This window comes from Melanotaenia boesemani, chromosome 21, assembly GCF_017639745.1.
Source record: "Melanotaenia boesemani isolate fMelBoe1 chromosome 21, fMelBoe1.pri, whole genome shotgun sequence".
Lineage (NCBI taxonomy): Eukaryota > Metazoa > Chordata > Actinopteri > Atheriniformes > Melanotaeniidae > Melanotaenia > Melanotaenia boesemani.
Genome location: NC_055702.1, coordinates 21,164,672 through 21,181,976, shown reverse-complemented (window position 1 = coordinate 21,181,976; position 17,305 = coordinate 21,164,672). Strand labels below are relative to the sequence as shown.

Genomic DNA, 17,305 nt, shown 5'->3' with positions numbered 1-17,305 from the left:
TGCAGCATAAAATGCAGGAAAAAAACTGCTTTTGTCTCAGCAAATCCAATCATCACTTAACCTTCTTGTGCCTCTTTGTTTGTACTGTTTATGGACATAATCTATCCTGGAGCTTATCTTACATGTGGGATCAGGAAAAGGCCTCTAAACATGAGTAATGGCCTCTAAATGAGGGGATCATCATTCCTGTGTAATCCTGTGTAAAAAAAGACAATTGATCAACGTGATGATCTTGAGAATTTGATCCCTTTTGTTGGGGCTGATTGATCACAGATCATTTCGGATACACATTAATGGAGGAATAAATACGTCACCGTGAGCTGGGAGTCAACGCTGAGTCACTGTCCAAATAGTAACGGGGGGGACGGACCGTTGGCGTTTAGTGGAAATGTGCGCGTTAACAGGTGGCTTTTTGAAAACGCGCCGCATGTGCGTCACGGCTCGGTGGTTCGTTTGCTCTCAGCGACTGGCCTCATGCTGATAACAGTCAACTGGACCGAGAAACACGTGATGTGGAGCAAAGGCGACAAAACATCATCATGTCATCATTTTTTTTTTTTTTTTTTTGGTTTAGGCTGCTTGTAAAACGATGGTAATTCAGGGCTCAGGAGTGTAATAAATTCTTATTGATGTCTTATTCTGTGGGTTTACTTTTTGAATAAATTGAGAGAATCGCCCTCTAAAGTTCTACAACCTTCATTCAAATGGAGAAAAATTAGTCTTTTATTTATTCTTATCTTTAAAGCGACTCTCGGGTCATTTTCACCTTTCCTTTGTGTTGACCATCATCAATCATGGCCCAATCATCTCCTGGTGTTAGCTGAATACAGGGAGAGCCTGTCATCAGCAGATGCGGGGTGCCCCTTTATCACCCATCGTCCCTCAAGTGTAGAGCTCAGTCTCACCGTAAAATGCCAGCAGGATCCCTGCGCCTCCTCCTCCTCGCCCTCCAGCTGGCGCGCGTCACCCAGCTGGCAACCGCGCAGGGCACAGGATCGGCGGGGAAACAGGATGGTTTGGATGCGATGTTCAATCTGAGAGACTTACCCCGAGCTCCGGACTTGGCTCCGCGCAAGAAGGCGCCGCAGTTCATGTTGGATTTTTTTAAAGCGGTGTCAGACACCGAGGGGACCCCGAGGAGCCAGAAGGAGATTCTGGATGGAACCATAGTGCGCAGTTTTGAGGACAAAGGTAAACAGAAACTTGTCAAACTTTAGAGGCAGACACTTAAGTGAGAACTGATGTTATTTATTGATAACTAATCAAAATGGGCGATTTAGGCGTCATAAATCCAACTAATTCTAGGAACGAGTGCGTAAATATCAACAGTTGCGCACTGGTGTCTGTTTAACACGAATTTCTTTTTTAGGTGCTAATTCTTTATTTTGTTGTTGTTTTGAAGGTCCTAACAGGGAGAGGTTCCACTTCTTCAACTTGTCGTCTTTTAGCAGAGAGGAGATCATGATCAAAGCTGAGTTCCGCTGGTTCAGAAAGAAACAGAACTTTCACTTCGGAAAGTTTCATGGTCCTCATTTCTATAAGGTAACCTGCAGATTCTTTTAATGTCTTTTCACGTACACAAACGTGAGTTTGGAGCAAAGCTGCAAAGATCACTTGATCAGAGGTGTATGCAGACTCTGATGCTGATGCTGAGTTTCATGTCAGAGCAGCTTTCTTCTTTAGCGCGTGCAAATATTCAGCCATTACAGGCCTTAAGGAGGTTTATGTCAGACTCATCTAACTTTATTTTTACTGCTCAGGTGGATCTATATGAAGTAATTGATAGCGGAGTGAAACCATGGAGAGGAAACCTCATCACTTCCAGACCGGTGCCCCTCTACACACAAGGATGGGAAGTCTTCAATGTCACTCAAATGGTAAAGTTTTTATTTTAACAAATAGGTCATTTTCATATATATATAATTTAATGAAATATCGACATTAATCACAAATTAGTGTGTTTGAAGTTTTCTCTGCATTTATTAGTTTATTCATTTATCCATGCATTTATTTCTACAAACATCAATTTACTTCTGGTTACACATGAACACTGTATTACAATACAGCAGAGATATACAGAAACAAATAAACATGGAAATAAATTAATCATTTCTATTTGGAACTACATTTAATAATTTATAATTCAACATTTTACATTTATTTATTTTTTCTGTGTGTATTTACTTCCACAAGTACACAAATGTGAAAATAAATAAATATGTGATTAAATAATTTTAGATATAGTACATTAATCTGGAAATTGATAAATCATAATTCCATAAATAAATGAATAAAGGAGGACATAGATACATGCATAGATAAGATGTTTTCATTTATTCATTTCTAAATTTAAGTTTATTTATTTAAAAATATGGCATTTTTGGTCTTTCATATTTTGATTGTTCCCCTATCAAATGTTAATTAATGTTATTATTACACAGAAATGTTTGATCATTACAGTGTTTGTTTCAGTGTGATTGGTCCTGGTGTTGATATTAAATGTTTAATGGTCCAATTATGCTTTTAAATTTTAGGTATCTAAGTGGATCCAGAACAGTCAAGAAAATAAAGGTATACTTGTGGTGACCACGTTCCCATATGGTAGCTGGATGGAGTCAATGGTGTCCTCTTCCAAGGAGGCCAGAGAGCTGACAGACACAAGTGCCTATCTGGTCATATTCTCAGATAATGGGAGGACAGGAGCAAACCAGTCGTATATGGGTAAGGCTGTGGAAAGTCATTTGACCCATAAGGACATCTCCTATAAGAAGCCATTTTTAATTAAAAGCTAATGTGATTCTTAGGTGTTTTCTTTAACAAGTCACAAGAAGGAAGGGATTGGGGTGAATGGATGGCATGGTCGACTGTGTGCCTTCAACCAGTTGACATTGCAACATATGACAACTGTTCTGTCACTTCTGAGATACATTTAGCCAAAAACAGTTGCTTTCCAGCTGGGTTTGGGCAATGACATTACATCAGCTTTAGAAAACAATCATCTTTACAACCAAGTTAAGCCTTGCCCCTTGTATGACAGCCTGTTGGTCTCCTGCAGAACAAGCCCAACCTGCAGCAGCTCCTGAGCCCCAAGACCACCTCAGCAGGAGGCGACGTGAGTCCTCCGGTTTCTCGCCCCGCGGCCGCTCCTGCCATCGGGTCCCCCTGTTTGTTGACTTTGACGAGATCGGCTGGTCCGGATGGATCATCTCTCCACGTGGATACAACGCCTACCACTGCAAAGGCTCCTGCCCCTTCCCACTGGGAGTGGGCCTCCGAGCCACTAACCACGCCACCGTGCGCTCCATCATGCATGCGCTCAAGGTCTCCAGCGATGAAGTGGGAGCGCCCTGCTGTGTGCCTGACAGACTCCAGTCCATCAGTTTGCTGTACTTTGACGATGAGGAGAATGTGGTTTTAAAGCAGTATGATGACATGCTGGCGTTAAGCTGTGGCTGTCATTGACTCCTGCACTGTTAAAGACTGGGATGGTGGGGGGGGGTGGGGGGGGGGGGGGGGGGGGGCATGTATGTTCGTGAATATATTTAATTTTTGTTTATTTTGACAAATAAAAGAACAATTCTTCAAGTATTAATTATTGTGGCTTTCCCTGGTGTAGTCAATGAACTCCAAAACCTTTTCTTGATAAGAACACAAATTAAAAACTGACCTGATTATTAATTATTAATTAGTTTTTACCAGTTTTCAGTTATCAGTTGTTAAACTTTGATAGTTATGCTGCTGAGTTGGGGTTGTCTCATAAAACACTAAACTTTTATTTACATCTCAGTAAAGTTGCAATACTTTGTCCTTTAATAATTAATATGTAGAGTTTCATAATTAATTGATAATTGTTTGGTCTTTAAAGTTGATTAAAATGGTGGAAGTTCAAGATGTTGTTTTACTTCACAATCACAGAGAACAAAGGGGAACTGAAATTATATTAATATAGTTGTGTATATAAATCTATATAATTAAATATATATTACATGTATAATCTTTTTGATATGGTAAGAGTATTTGGTATGAGTTTAACATAATTACATTTTGTTTTTATTTATATTTTATACAAGGCCCCAATTTCTTTGTACTCTTTTTGTGGGAAGGAGGAACTGTAATCATAAATAAAACATTTATCAATGTAATTAATGCAAATGTCAATAATATTCTTCCAATTTTTATCTTAATGGTTATTAGGTATCCTACATTTAGGAGGTGTTGATAGTGACATATATACAATGTATGTCATAGTACCTCAGATGAATGTAAACATAAAAAAATTGTCTATATACATTTAAATCAATAGATGGTAGTAAAGAGTTGTAGATTGAAGTAACTACTAGAAATAAGCCATTGTTTTCTGTAACTAAATGTTAATATCTGGACCATCAGTCAACAACTTAACACAATTTAGCATAATTTGTCGAGCCAACTCCAAAATGAAAATAACAGGGAAGTAAAATGACTATCAGGTCGTTAAAGTCTGTTGAACACAGTAGTTGTTTTATTGGAATGGATCACAGACACAATACAGCCCTGCTTTGTTCTAGCTGAGGAAAATGCCAATGCAGCAAACTTGCAACACCAATTCTCCCTCTTGTCCTCTGAATATAAAAAAAACAAAAAAACAGGCATTGAAATCAAACAAGTTCAAGCTTTTATAAATTATTAATAAAATTGTGATGTTTGAAACACATTCAACAGGTGCAATTTTAACTGTAACATGCAAAATATAAAAAAAAAATCAGCTGTGTGGATAATCAGCCAGAATCTGCAACATTTAAATCAACTGTGGGTTTAATTTGTTTATGTTAACTTATAGTTTCAAGTATATCTAATGACAAATTACCTCAAACTGTATGGTGAAAATAAAAAATTTGAAAACAACAAACTTTGCAGGGAAGAAAACGCAAGTCAAAATACCTGAAAAGCAGTAGAGATCCCATACCACTGTAAGTATATAACAAACTACCAGCATTTACCAAAAATAAACATTTTACATTCAAGCATACCCTCTCAGTTTACATTTAAGTACATTATGTACATGGATTATCCATGTCCTTTTTTTTTCTTTCTCAAAAACTGCACATAGTCTTACACAAATCCATCAACCCATAGTCATACAACCACATTCAACAATCATCATTCATCCACAATTTCATTATCTCTTAAGAGTTTATAAACTCACTTGTCCTCATAAACCCGGCAGAGGCCTCATCATTTTTGAAAAACCAACATGCCTTTTGTGTCATCAGAGTTCAACGTAAAGCAAAAAACAAACTAAAGCTCAGAACTGGGAAAACACTTGAAGCACCTTGAGGGAAAAGAAATTCTAACTGTAATAAAAACTGAACATGCACTGGCAGTATTTGCATTTCTAGGACTATTTCAGTGGTGTATTTATATGCATTTTCTTACTCTGTCCATAAAATTCCAGAGACATTTTAATAACATCAGAAAATGTTTAAAATTTGCACTTTTGATCAATCAGTTTATGGTTAAATCCATTGCTGATGTGCTCTTTCTTGCTTAGTGTTGACAATGTAGGTTATCTGAATGAAGTAAAAGAAAGTGAAGCATGCTAAAAAAAAGGGCATACAACAAAAATAACTCCTGGAATGCAGCAAACACCACAATCTGATGAAACAAAAGGCCCATCAGCTGGAAACGTCCAGCTCCTCTGTGCCCATGAACTCGTCTAACATGAGGTCACGCTGACAGTAGGCAGGCTCTAAATATGGATGTCCCTCCTTACAATGCATTTGCCTTGCCCTTTCCAAATGTCTCTGCTCAAACTCATCCGGTTCGACGTGAGCCTTTTGGATGGTAGTTTTCCTAGCCATCGGGGACAGTGGGACAGGTACAAAGCTGTGGTAAACAACTAGTGGTGGAGTAAGAACTTCCATGGGGGATGCCTGGGGAACAGCACCATCTGGTGGCTGGACTGGCAGCTGCACATAGCTTCTTGTTTCAGGATCAAAGAAGGTTTTTGTCTTGACTTGTACAGGCAAGTCAACAAAGTAATACTGTCCTGAGTCTGGATCCTGGAGGAGCTTTCGTTGTGCCATGGGGAAGGTCTGTGTAACAATAGTGTGTTCAATACTAGATTGGCGAGAGAGCTGACTGGTGTGGCTGGACTGTCGAGTCAGAGATGAAGGGTGAGGCACTTCAGCACTGTATGCATCGATACTGTGACTTCTCCTCAGTGGGTTGTCTCTGCTTGCCTTGTCTTTGGCTCTGCCTCTCTGCTGAAGCTCATCCATGATGGATTTCTCAATGCGCTGAGCTCTTGGATCTAGCTTCTCATTCATTGCGACATCAGTGCTCAGCCTGCGCTCTACTTTACCACTCAAGTACCTATCGATGCTTACCGATCGTTGGATCGCCCTGGCTGACGTGGGCCTCTCGCTGACTTGTACTTTGTACACAGGTATGTTGCTAATGACCCTATCGCTGCTGTAATGTCTTTGCTCTGGCTTATCTCGAACATGTCTGTCGCTGCTGCGACCTTGTCTTTCTGATGCCACACCGGGTTGTACATCTCTGCTCTGGTTATTTCTCTCCACTGAATCACGACTCTGTCTCCGAGTCATTGGGCTCATCTCTGCTCGGTTGTGATGGTGGCTTTCGTTGTAGCTTGATGGTAGCTCACTCTTTGCACTGCTGTCATTACTGTGGTGACTTTCTTTGTGACAATGGCCCTCTTCAAAACTTGAACCTCTATGTTTTTTCTCACCAGTCCTGCCAGTTTTAACACTGCTGCTGCTTTTCTGCTCTGATTTATCACTCTTGTGTCTATCTCCTCTGTGTTTGCTGCTGCTTTGAGACGACTTGTGGGACAACTTCTGAGCCTCCTCCTTTTTCATCCTTCTATTTGTAAGCTTAATGGCTTTTTGAACTGCCTTTTCAGATTTGGGTAAGACTGCTGGTGGCTTGGGCAGGCCTGTTTGACTGTCATTACCACTACAGGTGGACCCTGATCGTTCGCTGAGAGCTTTCGTCCCGTCACTCTCAGCATTCAGTGCTGTATTATCAGCTGTGTCAGCTGTGCTGGTTAGAAATCTCTCTACACCTTCTGATGATGGAGTTCCCCTAGAAAATTTGTCGTCTTCTTGTGGGACAGTGAGTAGACCTCCAACTTGTGGTTTCTTTAGGTTTTCGCTGTGGAGAGTTGAATGTGAAGGGGGTGATTGGTTTGATAAAATGTTCTGAGGTTTAAAGATTTCTCCCAGATTTACAAAGCTATTGCTTGTGGAAATTTCATCAGCCAGTGGAGGCTCAGGATTTTCCTGTCCTTTATGTACCTCTTCTACCTTCTCTGAACCATTCAGACGCCCTCTTGGTGACCAAGATGGTAAAACCTTTTTCAACTTATGACTGGAAGTATTATCTTTGACTTTAAACAAGGAGGGGATTTCCAAAGTTGGAGATAAAGCATTAGTAGGGGACATTATTGCTGAATTGCTTTCTTCATGAGTTACTTTTTGACCTGTAGTAACACTATCTCTATGTGCACTGTATTTGGACAGTGACTCTGGCTCTTTTTGAGGATATATCATTGGCTGCTTTAAACCATCCACCTCACTTTCATGATCACTCAAAGAATAATATTCCATCTCTGCTCTGTCGGAATCCTTTCGGGAAGCAATCTGCCTAACTTCGTCAATCTCCTCCACCTCTCCAGTCAAGTTCTCCAAGGAGTGAAAGACATTGGACTCGGTCTCCATGTTTCTGTGCAGTGCACTCTCCACAGAGAAGTAGGAGGATTTTGAGGACAAGCTGGCTTGATCAGGTGGGCTCTGAGGGACACTGTTACCATTCACTAGTATCAAGGGTGATAGTATATTCCTGGGGATTTCACTGAGAGGTTCTGTTTCCACATTAATACCTGCATCCCTCACTGTACCAAGTTCTTCATCTGCTGTGGGACTCTTGGTCATATAGTCATCTGTTGTAGTTAAATGGTCTGGTTGTAAAGGGGCCTTTGGCTTTTTCTTGTACATCTCCTGTGTCTTCACAATGCTGCTTTCAGTTGAGATGTCTTCTGTGGGGCTCGTAATTATCTGCAAGTTGTTTGATGTAGTTTCATTTGCCCTCAGCTTTGGTGACAAACAGAAAGTATTTTCTGGTTGTTTGTAGTTTGAAACTAAAACAGGTTCATTTGTAGCCAGATTGTCATAATTGTTCTCTTTCCTATCATTCATTTCACTTTCACTTAGTAAAACTTCATCACTGTTTATTTCTTGTATTTCTGAGCCTTTCCTTGTCTCACTTATTGTCTCCTTGTGGTTTTCAGAGTTCCTATTGTTAGTAAAGATTTTTTGATCCTCATTATCTTTCACTTTATTAGAGCCTCCTTCTCTTTTACAACCTACTTTTTTGCTCCTAGGAGGAACACGAGGAGTATTGTTTTGACTTTCATTCTTCAAGTACTCTCCGCTCTCCTCAGACACCTGTCGTGCTATTTCTTTAAAATAAAGAGGCTTATCAGTTAATTGATCTCTTGTATGTTTAACTTTATCATTTAGGAGTGTGTTGAGCTCATTGCCAAATGTATTTATGCCTGGTAATGCTATCCCGCCACCTGATTTGTGACTCTCACCAGGTTTAGGCTCAGTTTGAGATAAAATCTGTCTCACCTGTTTATGGTCTTTCAAATTGGCTAATCTTTCTTTTAGGTCTTTCTCTTTAAATGAAGAAGTGTTGCCATTTTGTTTCTCTCTGACTTCCGTAACACAGGTTTTAGTAGCTTTTTTACCTTGCTGTACACATGTCTCAGAACTTTTGCCAGTGATATTTTCTTCAGGTGTTGTATTTGCTTCCTGCTCTGGGAATTTATTCCTTCTCCTTTCCCGTTCCGAGATGATCTCTTCAAGCGCCATTTTGGCTTTGTCATAATTGTCATTTATAAGTGCTTTGTTTACAATGACATTGCTGTCCATTTTGGTGTAAGTGTCCTGTTTGTTCTGCTCCTTCTCTTTATTTGCAAATATATCTCTCTTCACTGAAGTGTTCCCCCTCATAGACAGCATGCCTTTCTTTATATTCCGAAGCTCCCTAGAGATCAAATCATTCTTAGCCTTGGCCTCCTCATCTATTTTAATAGCTTCCAGTTTTTCCTTTTTGTTCTCAAGCATTCGATCTCCAAGCCTTGCTCTCTCTAGCTCTTTTAAAGCCTGCAGATCATTGACTATATGTTCGCTGTCTTGTATTTCTCCATGTGACATACTCTTTTCATCTGTTTCTGTTCTTAAGTTAACATTCTCACTGCCTTCCTCATACTCTTCTACTTGTTCATCGCTCGTCGCTGAATATCTCTGATTTTTTATGTAATTGTTCAGCCTGGCTGAGAATACATGTTTGAGTTTGCCTTGTTTCTGGACATGTTCTTTGTCTTTTGGGGATAAATCTCTGTCAGAATTAAGTGTTTGCTGAATATCTGATTTAGTAAAGTTTCTTTTAGGAACTGGTGGAGGCTCTTTGTTGACGTTAATTTTGCCAATCAGTGCTGCACTAGTTGCTTCATTTCTAGTTTGAGATAAAATGTCCTTGCTTTCTGGTACTGAACCTTCTTCCTTGCCTCTAAACATTTCTTTTAAAACTTCATCATCCATTTCTTTCTGCCTCAGTTCTTCTGTGTCTGACACATTTTTGCTGATGCTATCTGAATGACTTGCTGATCGAGCTTTACTTTTGGCTGCATTAATTGCTTCCCTTGCTGCTCTGATCACATCATTAGTACTCATGGTTTGGCCACCTGACTCTTTCTCTCTAGGAGTCGGCTGATTTCCAAAGTCTTTTGCTTTTGTGTCTTTCACCAGGCATTTTGTTTTCTCTGGGAGGTTTGGGGGCCGTTTCCCTTCTAATGGTAGCCCGTCTTTCTCTGGTGAGTGGGGTGAAATTGTGGGTGAACAATCTTCGATGACATATAAAGCACCTGGTGAAAGCCCTGTTTTTGTTGGCACAGCTTTTGGAAAGAGCATTTTGTCTTTTCCTTCTGTTGTTAGACCAGGCTGTGTAGGAGTGCTGACACTCTGAGGGACCTGAAGATATTTCATATCACTGTCAACGGGACTGGATTTCTTGTACAAATTAAGAGAGGGGTAGTTTTGCTTTTGTGCCATTGGGCTCTTGTGTGTTTTTGAGTTTTTAAATGGAGAAATGGGGTTTTCTTCTCCATGACTGCTCCTACCTACAGCCTCCCATTTAGTGTGAAGTAGATTTGTTAACAAATAATCATCCAACAGAGGCTTGTCACTATCGCACTTTGTAACATCAACATTTGACGGTCTAAGAGTTTCAGAAATTGGACTGCAAACTGTCAGCCCATCTTTCAAAATGGCAGGTGTGCTTAAGCCAGATGCATTGCCTTCAGAGCCAGCTTGTTTCACATTGTCAGATTGTGGAGCTTGGGCGTCACCTTCAGGCAGCTCTAAAGTTTTGAATTTAGGTGGACTGTAACGGCTCTTCACCCTTTTCCTGTTGTCTTTCAAATTAAAGAGGATGCTGAAGGCGAGTGATTTGTAGCTTTCTCGCTTGACTGGAAGTTCAGGAGTCACTTTGGCCTCAGAGTGAGGTCTAACCGGAAGATCGAGAGCCGAGGGCGAAAGGACGTTTTGGAGGATTTCTGACGTTTCTGTCGGTTGTCTGGAGGGAATGAGGGGAGTCATCAGCTGGCAGATGCTGAACGGAGTGGAAGCCAAAGAGTTGGCCTCTTCAACTGCTTTCACCTCCACAGATTTAAATTCCTTTTTAACCAATAAAAGACTCTCAACAGCTGCTTTTGAGTTGCTTTCTTGAGGTACTATCCCAGCCTGGCTGGCTGGAATAGCACTTTTTGCCCTGGACCTGTTGCGCCTCCAGGGGGCAGCAGTCCCATCCCCTCCATCTGAAGAGCACCTCTTCTCTGCAGGGGTGGCTGAGTGCTTTGGCAGAACCTTTGGAGGTGGAGGGGGAGGCATGGGTTTAAGAGCAGTGGGGGAAGTAGGCTCAACTGCTTCTTTGTGGCATGTCTGTGCCTCTTCTGTATGCAGAGTCTGTTTTCTATGGGCCTCAGTTAGCTCCTTGTAAAATGGCATGTCGTACCATTTAGGAGCATTATCTGTAGAGAGGATAGTGGAGACCGTGTCCTCTTGGCCAAAGGGGTACCGGTTAAAGTCTCTCCATGTTTGGAAAGGACTGAACTCACTGTGGAGGAAAAAGTTTTTGATGTTAAGTTTTCTTAACTTGGCTGTGGATTTCCCGTTTTTAACTTTTGTGGATTTCCCATAGGGAAGACCGACATCTTTGCCCATTTTGTTTGATAAACCATCGCCAGACTGATGCCGCAAATGGTCCTTATAATGTCTATTAGTGAGACCGGTGTGATAATCTGTGGAGAATTCTGATAACTCCCTCTGGATGCTGCGAAGTGCAGACTTATCCCATGATTCTCCATTAGAGTCTGTGACCCCTCCATTTTTGATCAACATCCCCTCACAGCTTTCCTCTGCAACGCTCAGTGCCTTGAGGAGTGATGACATGTGGGATATGTCCTTCTGCGCATCACTTTTGTCATGCTTGTGTTGCCCAGATTTTTTAGATTCCTTGTGGTGATTTTTTTTAAGAGGCTCCCCTGCCAAAGGTTTGTGGCAGCTGAAAGGTGAGTATCCGTACAGGAAGTCGTCATTGTAAACCGCGTCGTCTCCAATGCAGAGGCTACGGAAGGCTCTATCGGTGAGGGTGCTGACCTCTCGATCCGTTTCGTCCATGAACAGGTCGGTGAAGCTGTTGGGGAAGCGATGGTGGAGCATGCTTCCCATCCGATGGTTAATGTGTCGCTTTTCCACACAGGTCATGATGTCAGCAGATGTCTCTTCGTTTTATCATCACCAGTCTTGCTTCCTCTGTTGCTGCTGATCCTTTGCTTTTGGTTTCAGCTTAGGTCTGCATCAAGGAAGAGTTGAGATCCTACGAGGAAGCCAGCAAAATCAGCATTAGTGTTTAAACCATCCTACTGTGTCACACAGCACAAGCAGTTATCAGTTCAGAAATTCATGGAATAGTTATTTAATTGTAACGATTACTATAAATGGTTTGGGCTATGGAAGCTGTACCAATGACCTTTATGTATACAACATGTGGTGACTTGCAGTGTCTATGCTGTAACTATGCAGGGAGTAGACAAACACTTCAGACCATGTGCATGGTTATTTTAAGCAATGCTTGCCTTAAGCACTAAACATAGTGTTGGAGGCTCTCTGAAAACCTCTTCTGAGTTTATAGGAAGAACTGAACATTGCCATTGTTCACGAGTGTGGATATTCCACCCATCATATCTTTCACATGCAAGCTCTTTTTTCCCCTAATACAGTCAATTTAACTAACAAGCAGGCTGTTCAACTGCAAAACTGTAAAACTATATTCTTAACAGCAAGTTTACAGCACAGTGTGCAGGATATGTAATCAATCACTTGTGTCAGCATCCACCTCAACAGCAGCTGCTCTACTGTAGCTAACTGGGTGAGCCCTCAGAATAGCTCATTAACCCATTTATATGGTCTGACCTGAGAGTATAGTCACTGACACAACTTTAAGATTCAACTACTCATGCAACCATCACTCACCCCATAAGAATATGAGGTTGATTCAGACAAATATAAACATTTAATGAATCAGTGTGTTTGACTGTAAATGTTAATTATAAGAATCAGAAAGTCTCCTCAGGTGTCAATAAGCATTTATAGTCAAAGGCAAAGATGGCTGAAAGAAAGGTACCTCAGTAAGACAAACTTCTAGCATTATTTGATCTTAACTCATTAAAACTGATAGAACTGAGTGACTTTACTGTATATTAAGCCAGACTTACTGAATACTTTGGCTTTCCAGGGTGCTTCAGTCGCCAACAATCTCCCAGCTCTCATAACCTGAGATCAGTTAGCAACCACGGTACTTTCCCAGCATCTGCTTGTGTATTTATACCTAAGGAATGAGGTTGCATAGTTAACTACACTGTAAGAAGGCTCAATCATTAGAGCATAATGATGTATTTTTCCTGTTGGTGTGTAAATACAAATAAAAAAGATGTGGCAGCATTTCAGCTTTTTATAACAGCAAAATGTAGCTATGAAAAAAGCCTTTTATTTTTCTGTAAACATTTATCAAATCACACTCGGCTCTCACCTTCTTGATGGGTCTTTCATGCTGCTTTCAGACACAATCCTTAGTGTAGGATCCAAGAAACCAGTCCAGTACCACCTGGTGAGAATGCTCCAGTTAGCGGTTGTCAGTCACAAACTTTTTCTGATGTTTTCTGCTCAAGTTGAAGAAACAAAGAAAACTCACCAAAGTGAGTCAAGCCCCTGGATCCATGCTCAGATGCACTGGTGTGGCCGGGCTCCTGAGCACCAGCTCAAAAGATACCAAAATAGACACAGAAGTCGGCGTGGCCAAACTGAGCAGAAACACAGGACCTGGATAGCTAGCTCACATTGGAATAACTAGTGGGTGTCGAGTGGCAGGGTAAGACAGGCCAGTGGGATGAAATGGACACTGTCATTGGTTATTTTTGTAACTAAGCAGTGGGTGCTGATAGGCTATGGCATGAACCCTCTCTTTACTGTCTAGCACCTTTAAAACATGACAGGGCCTTCTTGTCAGTGAATTGGAAGCATTGATTAGCTTGGGCAATCCATAGTGGGTGAAGTGGTTTTACCTGTTTACATCACTGGCTAATATTTAGCAGATAACTCATTTTGCCTCAGTCACCCAGAATAAGCTCTGATATAGCCCATTGCCTCAGATGAGTCCAGATTTGCATGACAGTCCCTGAAGGGGAGACTGGTAGCTGGAGGCAGACGTCTGCTGACTGGCATGACTGTGGCAGGGTTGGGCTCATTCTTGTTGTTCAAGCTGTGTTTACAAGGCTGTGTTGTGGACATGTGTGACTGGATGGTCTAGTTTTAGGACTGATGCAGCTGTTGTTGCTGTGAGATTATGCTCAAATGGATGGGGACATTTTGTTTACGCTTTGTGATTCAGGCAGTGGATAGTTCAAGTGATGGCTCAGTCTCCAGAAGTGTTTAAATCAGTGTAGCACAACTTAAGCTTGAGAGCATATACATACATACCTGTTCATTTTTATTTAATTAAAATGTAATCTTTTAAGTACTTTTTTAACATTTTTGTGGAAATATCTGTTGACCACTGCGATGTTTGGAAAGCATAAAATGCTCATTTATGAGAAGCAGTCTGCTTTACAGTGTATCTAGGCGCCATATGTAAGCCAGTTTATTTTTGGCCTGTTGTGTTTCATAAGATGACTACCTGCACCTTTCACACACTCAGGCCTTACACTTGCCATTTTATTACTTTTACAGATGCCATTTTCTTTTGGGCATGCACATGTCTTAATCAGGGTGCTAAAAAAAAGGTTAATTAGACACAATTGACATGACAGGCTTACACAGTTGTGTTAAGAAGTAACTGAACAGGTGTACCTAATAAAATGGCTTCTTGTCACAGAAGGAAACAAATGAGATGATTTAAACAGATTAGATTATGAGCAATTACTTTTGTAGGAAAAAGTCTTTGTAATACATGCAAACACTTTTCTGCAGAAGAATTAAATTATTAGATGTTACTCATGTTGAAAAGGGGATTTTCCTTTTAATGCCAAATATTATCTGCATCTGATGGCACTACATCAGAGAGGATAGACTGTTTGCTTGTTGAAAGATATCTATATTACTTTTACAGGACTGCTTGTAGACAGCAAAGAGTATGGTGTAAAAAACATCTGAGAGAAAGCACAATGGAAAGTTAATTGAGCTGAACAAAGAACAGCTAAGAAGTCTTGTTTCTTAGAATCTTGTACTAGTCTTTGCGATATTATGACTGACATGTGCTCTGGCTGGCTGTGAAATCTTTGGGGGCCAGTTGTTCAAAAAATTTAATCTGGATAAAAGCGATCCGGATTTGGGAATCCATTTTTTTCGGGATGGCCATATCACATAATCCGGCTTACTTTTACCCCGGTTGTTTAAAGCAAAGTAGGATTGGATCACCCTGATCCAAAATCCCATTTTTCAGGATCACAAAATCTGGATTTCCAGCATGTAAATCAGTGAGCGCTGCCGGCCATGTGAAGAACAATAGGTAGAAGAGACGGTTTGCATGCCTTGCGAGTGGAACCACCGGAAACATGTCACATAATACGTGCATATATTGTCCTGCATAACACTGCGACCAGGCGAAATGTCCCTCTCTATGTTGATGACGCACCTAAGCCCCGCGTGGAGGTGCCGGCCCAACCGCTTTCCTTCTGTCAGAATGACGGGCGGGACGTGTAGTGAGGGATGCAATCTTTAGAAATTTCTTTCTTTGATAAGTTCTTTTCTTATTTTGCAGTGATGAATAACAGGAAAATTGAATATTTTATTTGTGTTTTCTATTGGACTTTTTGGGGGGTTTATTTCGTGGGGATGTTTTTATTTATTTATTTATTTATTTATTACAGTTTTATTTTACTACACTGAAAGGCTTAGTAGGAGCCTGTCCCTATGTTAACCACTTTATCACTGTAACAGTTATACAAGTCGGTGCAAAATACAAATATTAGCATATACACTCCATAAAAAGTTCTATTATTTGATCAGCTGTACTACAGTTTCTTCCTGAAATCCAACTTGTAATCCTGCCCTCTGTTGGGATCAGGATAATCCTGTTTTTTTTTTCAAAGTTATCCGGATTCTGCTCAGAAGTTTTGAACAACCCAAATTGAGGATTTTATCCGTATAATAACCAGGATCGGATTACGTGATCCAAGCGGATTTCAGAATCTGTTTTGAACAACCCATTTTCAAGATTTGATCCTATCTCATAACCAAAATTCGGTAGGATTATGTTTGAACAACCGGCCCTGGGAGCTAACAAGAAGCCTGGTTCATGCTGCTTCATGCCCGCTGAGAATTGGGACAAGTACATGGAGGGGCTAACTGGCCTTCGAGACACCTGAGTCAGATCATCCATAGCTAATGGGCAGTGAGAGTAAAAATCACCATGAAAGGGGAAAAAGGAAAAAAAAATCTGTTGGTCTTGCAGCTATTTTTGTGTACAGATCACATCAAGTACTCATGGGTCACGACGTGTATTATAATAGAAAAATAAATATATAGTATGTGTGTTTGTGCTGTGATGGTTTATATGAAGTGAAAATGTGCTTTAAAAAAATGAAAGTGTCAAGTAGGTCACTGTAGACATGAAACCTTGTGAATCTGTGTGGTAGATGTTTTTCAGTAGATAAAATGTCATGTTCAGTCATTGCATGGGTAAATGTGTTTCGATTTGTGTGAGGGGCAGCAATCACAGGATCTCAGTAACTGAAACCCCTCAGAGCTGATAAGGGAAGGTACTGAAACTCCACCTATATTATAATTTTACATATAAAAAACCAAGATTTTAAACATATATGAAAATTAGCAGCCAAACAAGTTCACATTCACTGCATGAACAAATCATCTCATTTGTGTTTTGAGTCCAGTGTTATTTGAGTGGAAATCTTGACCTATCATAGCTTTTTAACAGTTATAATCAATGTAAAAAACCTCCTGCATGTTGTGCCAATGTGTGACCACAAATCTTTTCAGACAAAAAAGATCAGTTTTGGTGCAATTCAGGAAACTTGTTGTCAGAGTCTGTAACATATTTACATTCAAGTTTGTTTAAGCTCAGAAAAAGAAACAGCACTTCCTGTGCAGAGAATTAAAAGAACAATGTAAACACTTTCATTTGCTGGACAAACTGAGCTAAAATTCGATCAATCTGGGGTTTATTTAATTCTAAATTAGTGGAGAAATATTGGAGGAAAACCTTATATGACAGCAGAAATGTCACAACAGTCATGTAACCATTTCTTAAACACACAAAGTCAGGAAATTGCTTGTCATTTGTCAGACTCAGAGCGCTGCAAGAAGTCAGTAAACTCATCAGGCGGCAAGAGAGATGAGGGCAATTCAGACACGTGCGTGCTTGTCAGCTGTTGTCAGAGCTGCACTTATCACTGGTGAGTACAATCACTGGGTAATATCTTGTACTAAATACTATTTTCTGCTCCACAGCAGTACACTGTTGTGGTAACAAAAAGAGGAATTGAAAAACTGTACTTGTATCCGGCTGAATGAGAGAGCAAGTACTGCAGCTGGTAGCAGTAACATGTGAGCTGGTATAGTAATGTAAATGAAGACTATCTCACCACTCTTGTTTGTAATTGTCAGTTAATAATTATATAGCAAAAAAAAAAAAAAAAACTTCTCATTTATACTATTACATT

The 17,305-nt window shown here is 40.4% G+C and overlaps 2 protein-coding genes across 3 annotated transcripts; one reads left to right on the top strand and one right to left on the bottom strand.

Annotated features, from left to right (window-relative positions):
- Positions 1 to 718: 718 nt before the first annotated feature.
- LOC121631958 (bone morphogenetic protein 2-like) lies at positions 719 to 3,482 on the top strand. Of its 2 annotated transcripts, none has more exons than XM_041973066.1 (5): positions 719 to 1,191; positions 1,403 to 1,542; positions 1,761 to 1,877; positions 2,535 to 2,721; positions 3,056 to 3,482. In XM_041973066.1, the coding sequence occupies exons 1-5, from the start codon at positions 912 to 914 to the stop codon at positions 3,460 to 3,462; spliced, it is 1,131 nt and encodes a 376-aa protein (XP_041829000.1). In that variant the 5' UTR covers positions 719 to 911; the 3' UTR covers positions 3,463 to 3,482. The 2 variants fall into 2 exon arrangements, with proteins under 2 accessions (XP_041829000.1, XP_041828999.1); XM_041973065.1 differs by having other exon boundaries at positions 3,038 to 3,482.
- A 6,772-nt stretch (positions 3,483 to 10,254) lies between these two features.
- Positions 10,255 to 13,323, bottom strand: LOC121633025 (cardiac-enriched FHL2-interacting protein). Its single transcript, XM_041974884.1, has 4 exons — positions 13,159 to 13,323; positions 12,845 to 12,957; positions 10,418 to 11,946; positions 10,255 to 10,262 (listed from the first exon to the last, which is right to left on the bottom strand). Exons 3-4 carry the CDS (start codon positions 11,832 to 11,834, stop codon positions 10,255 to 10,257), a joined length of 1,425 nt encoding a protein of 474 aa, XP_041830818.1. The 5' UTR covers positions 11,835 to 11,946; positions 12,845 to 12,957; positions 13,159 to 13,323.
- Between the last annotated feature and the right edge of the window lie 3,982 nt (positions 13,324 to 17,305).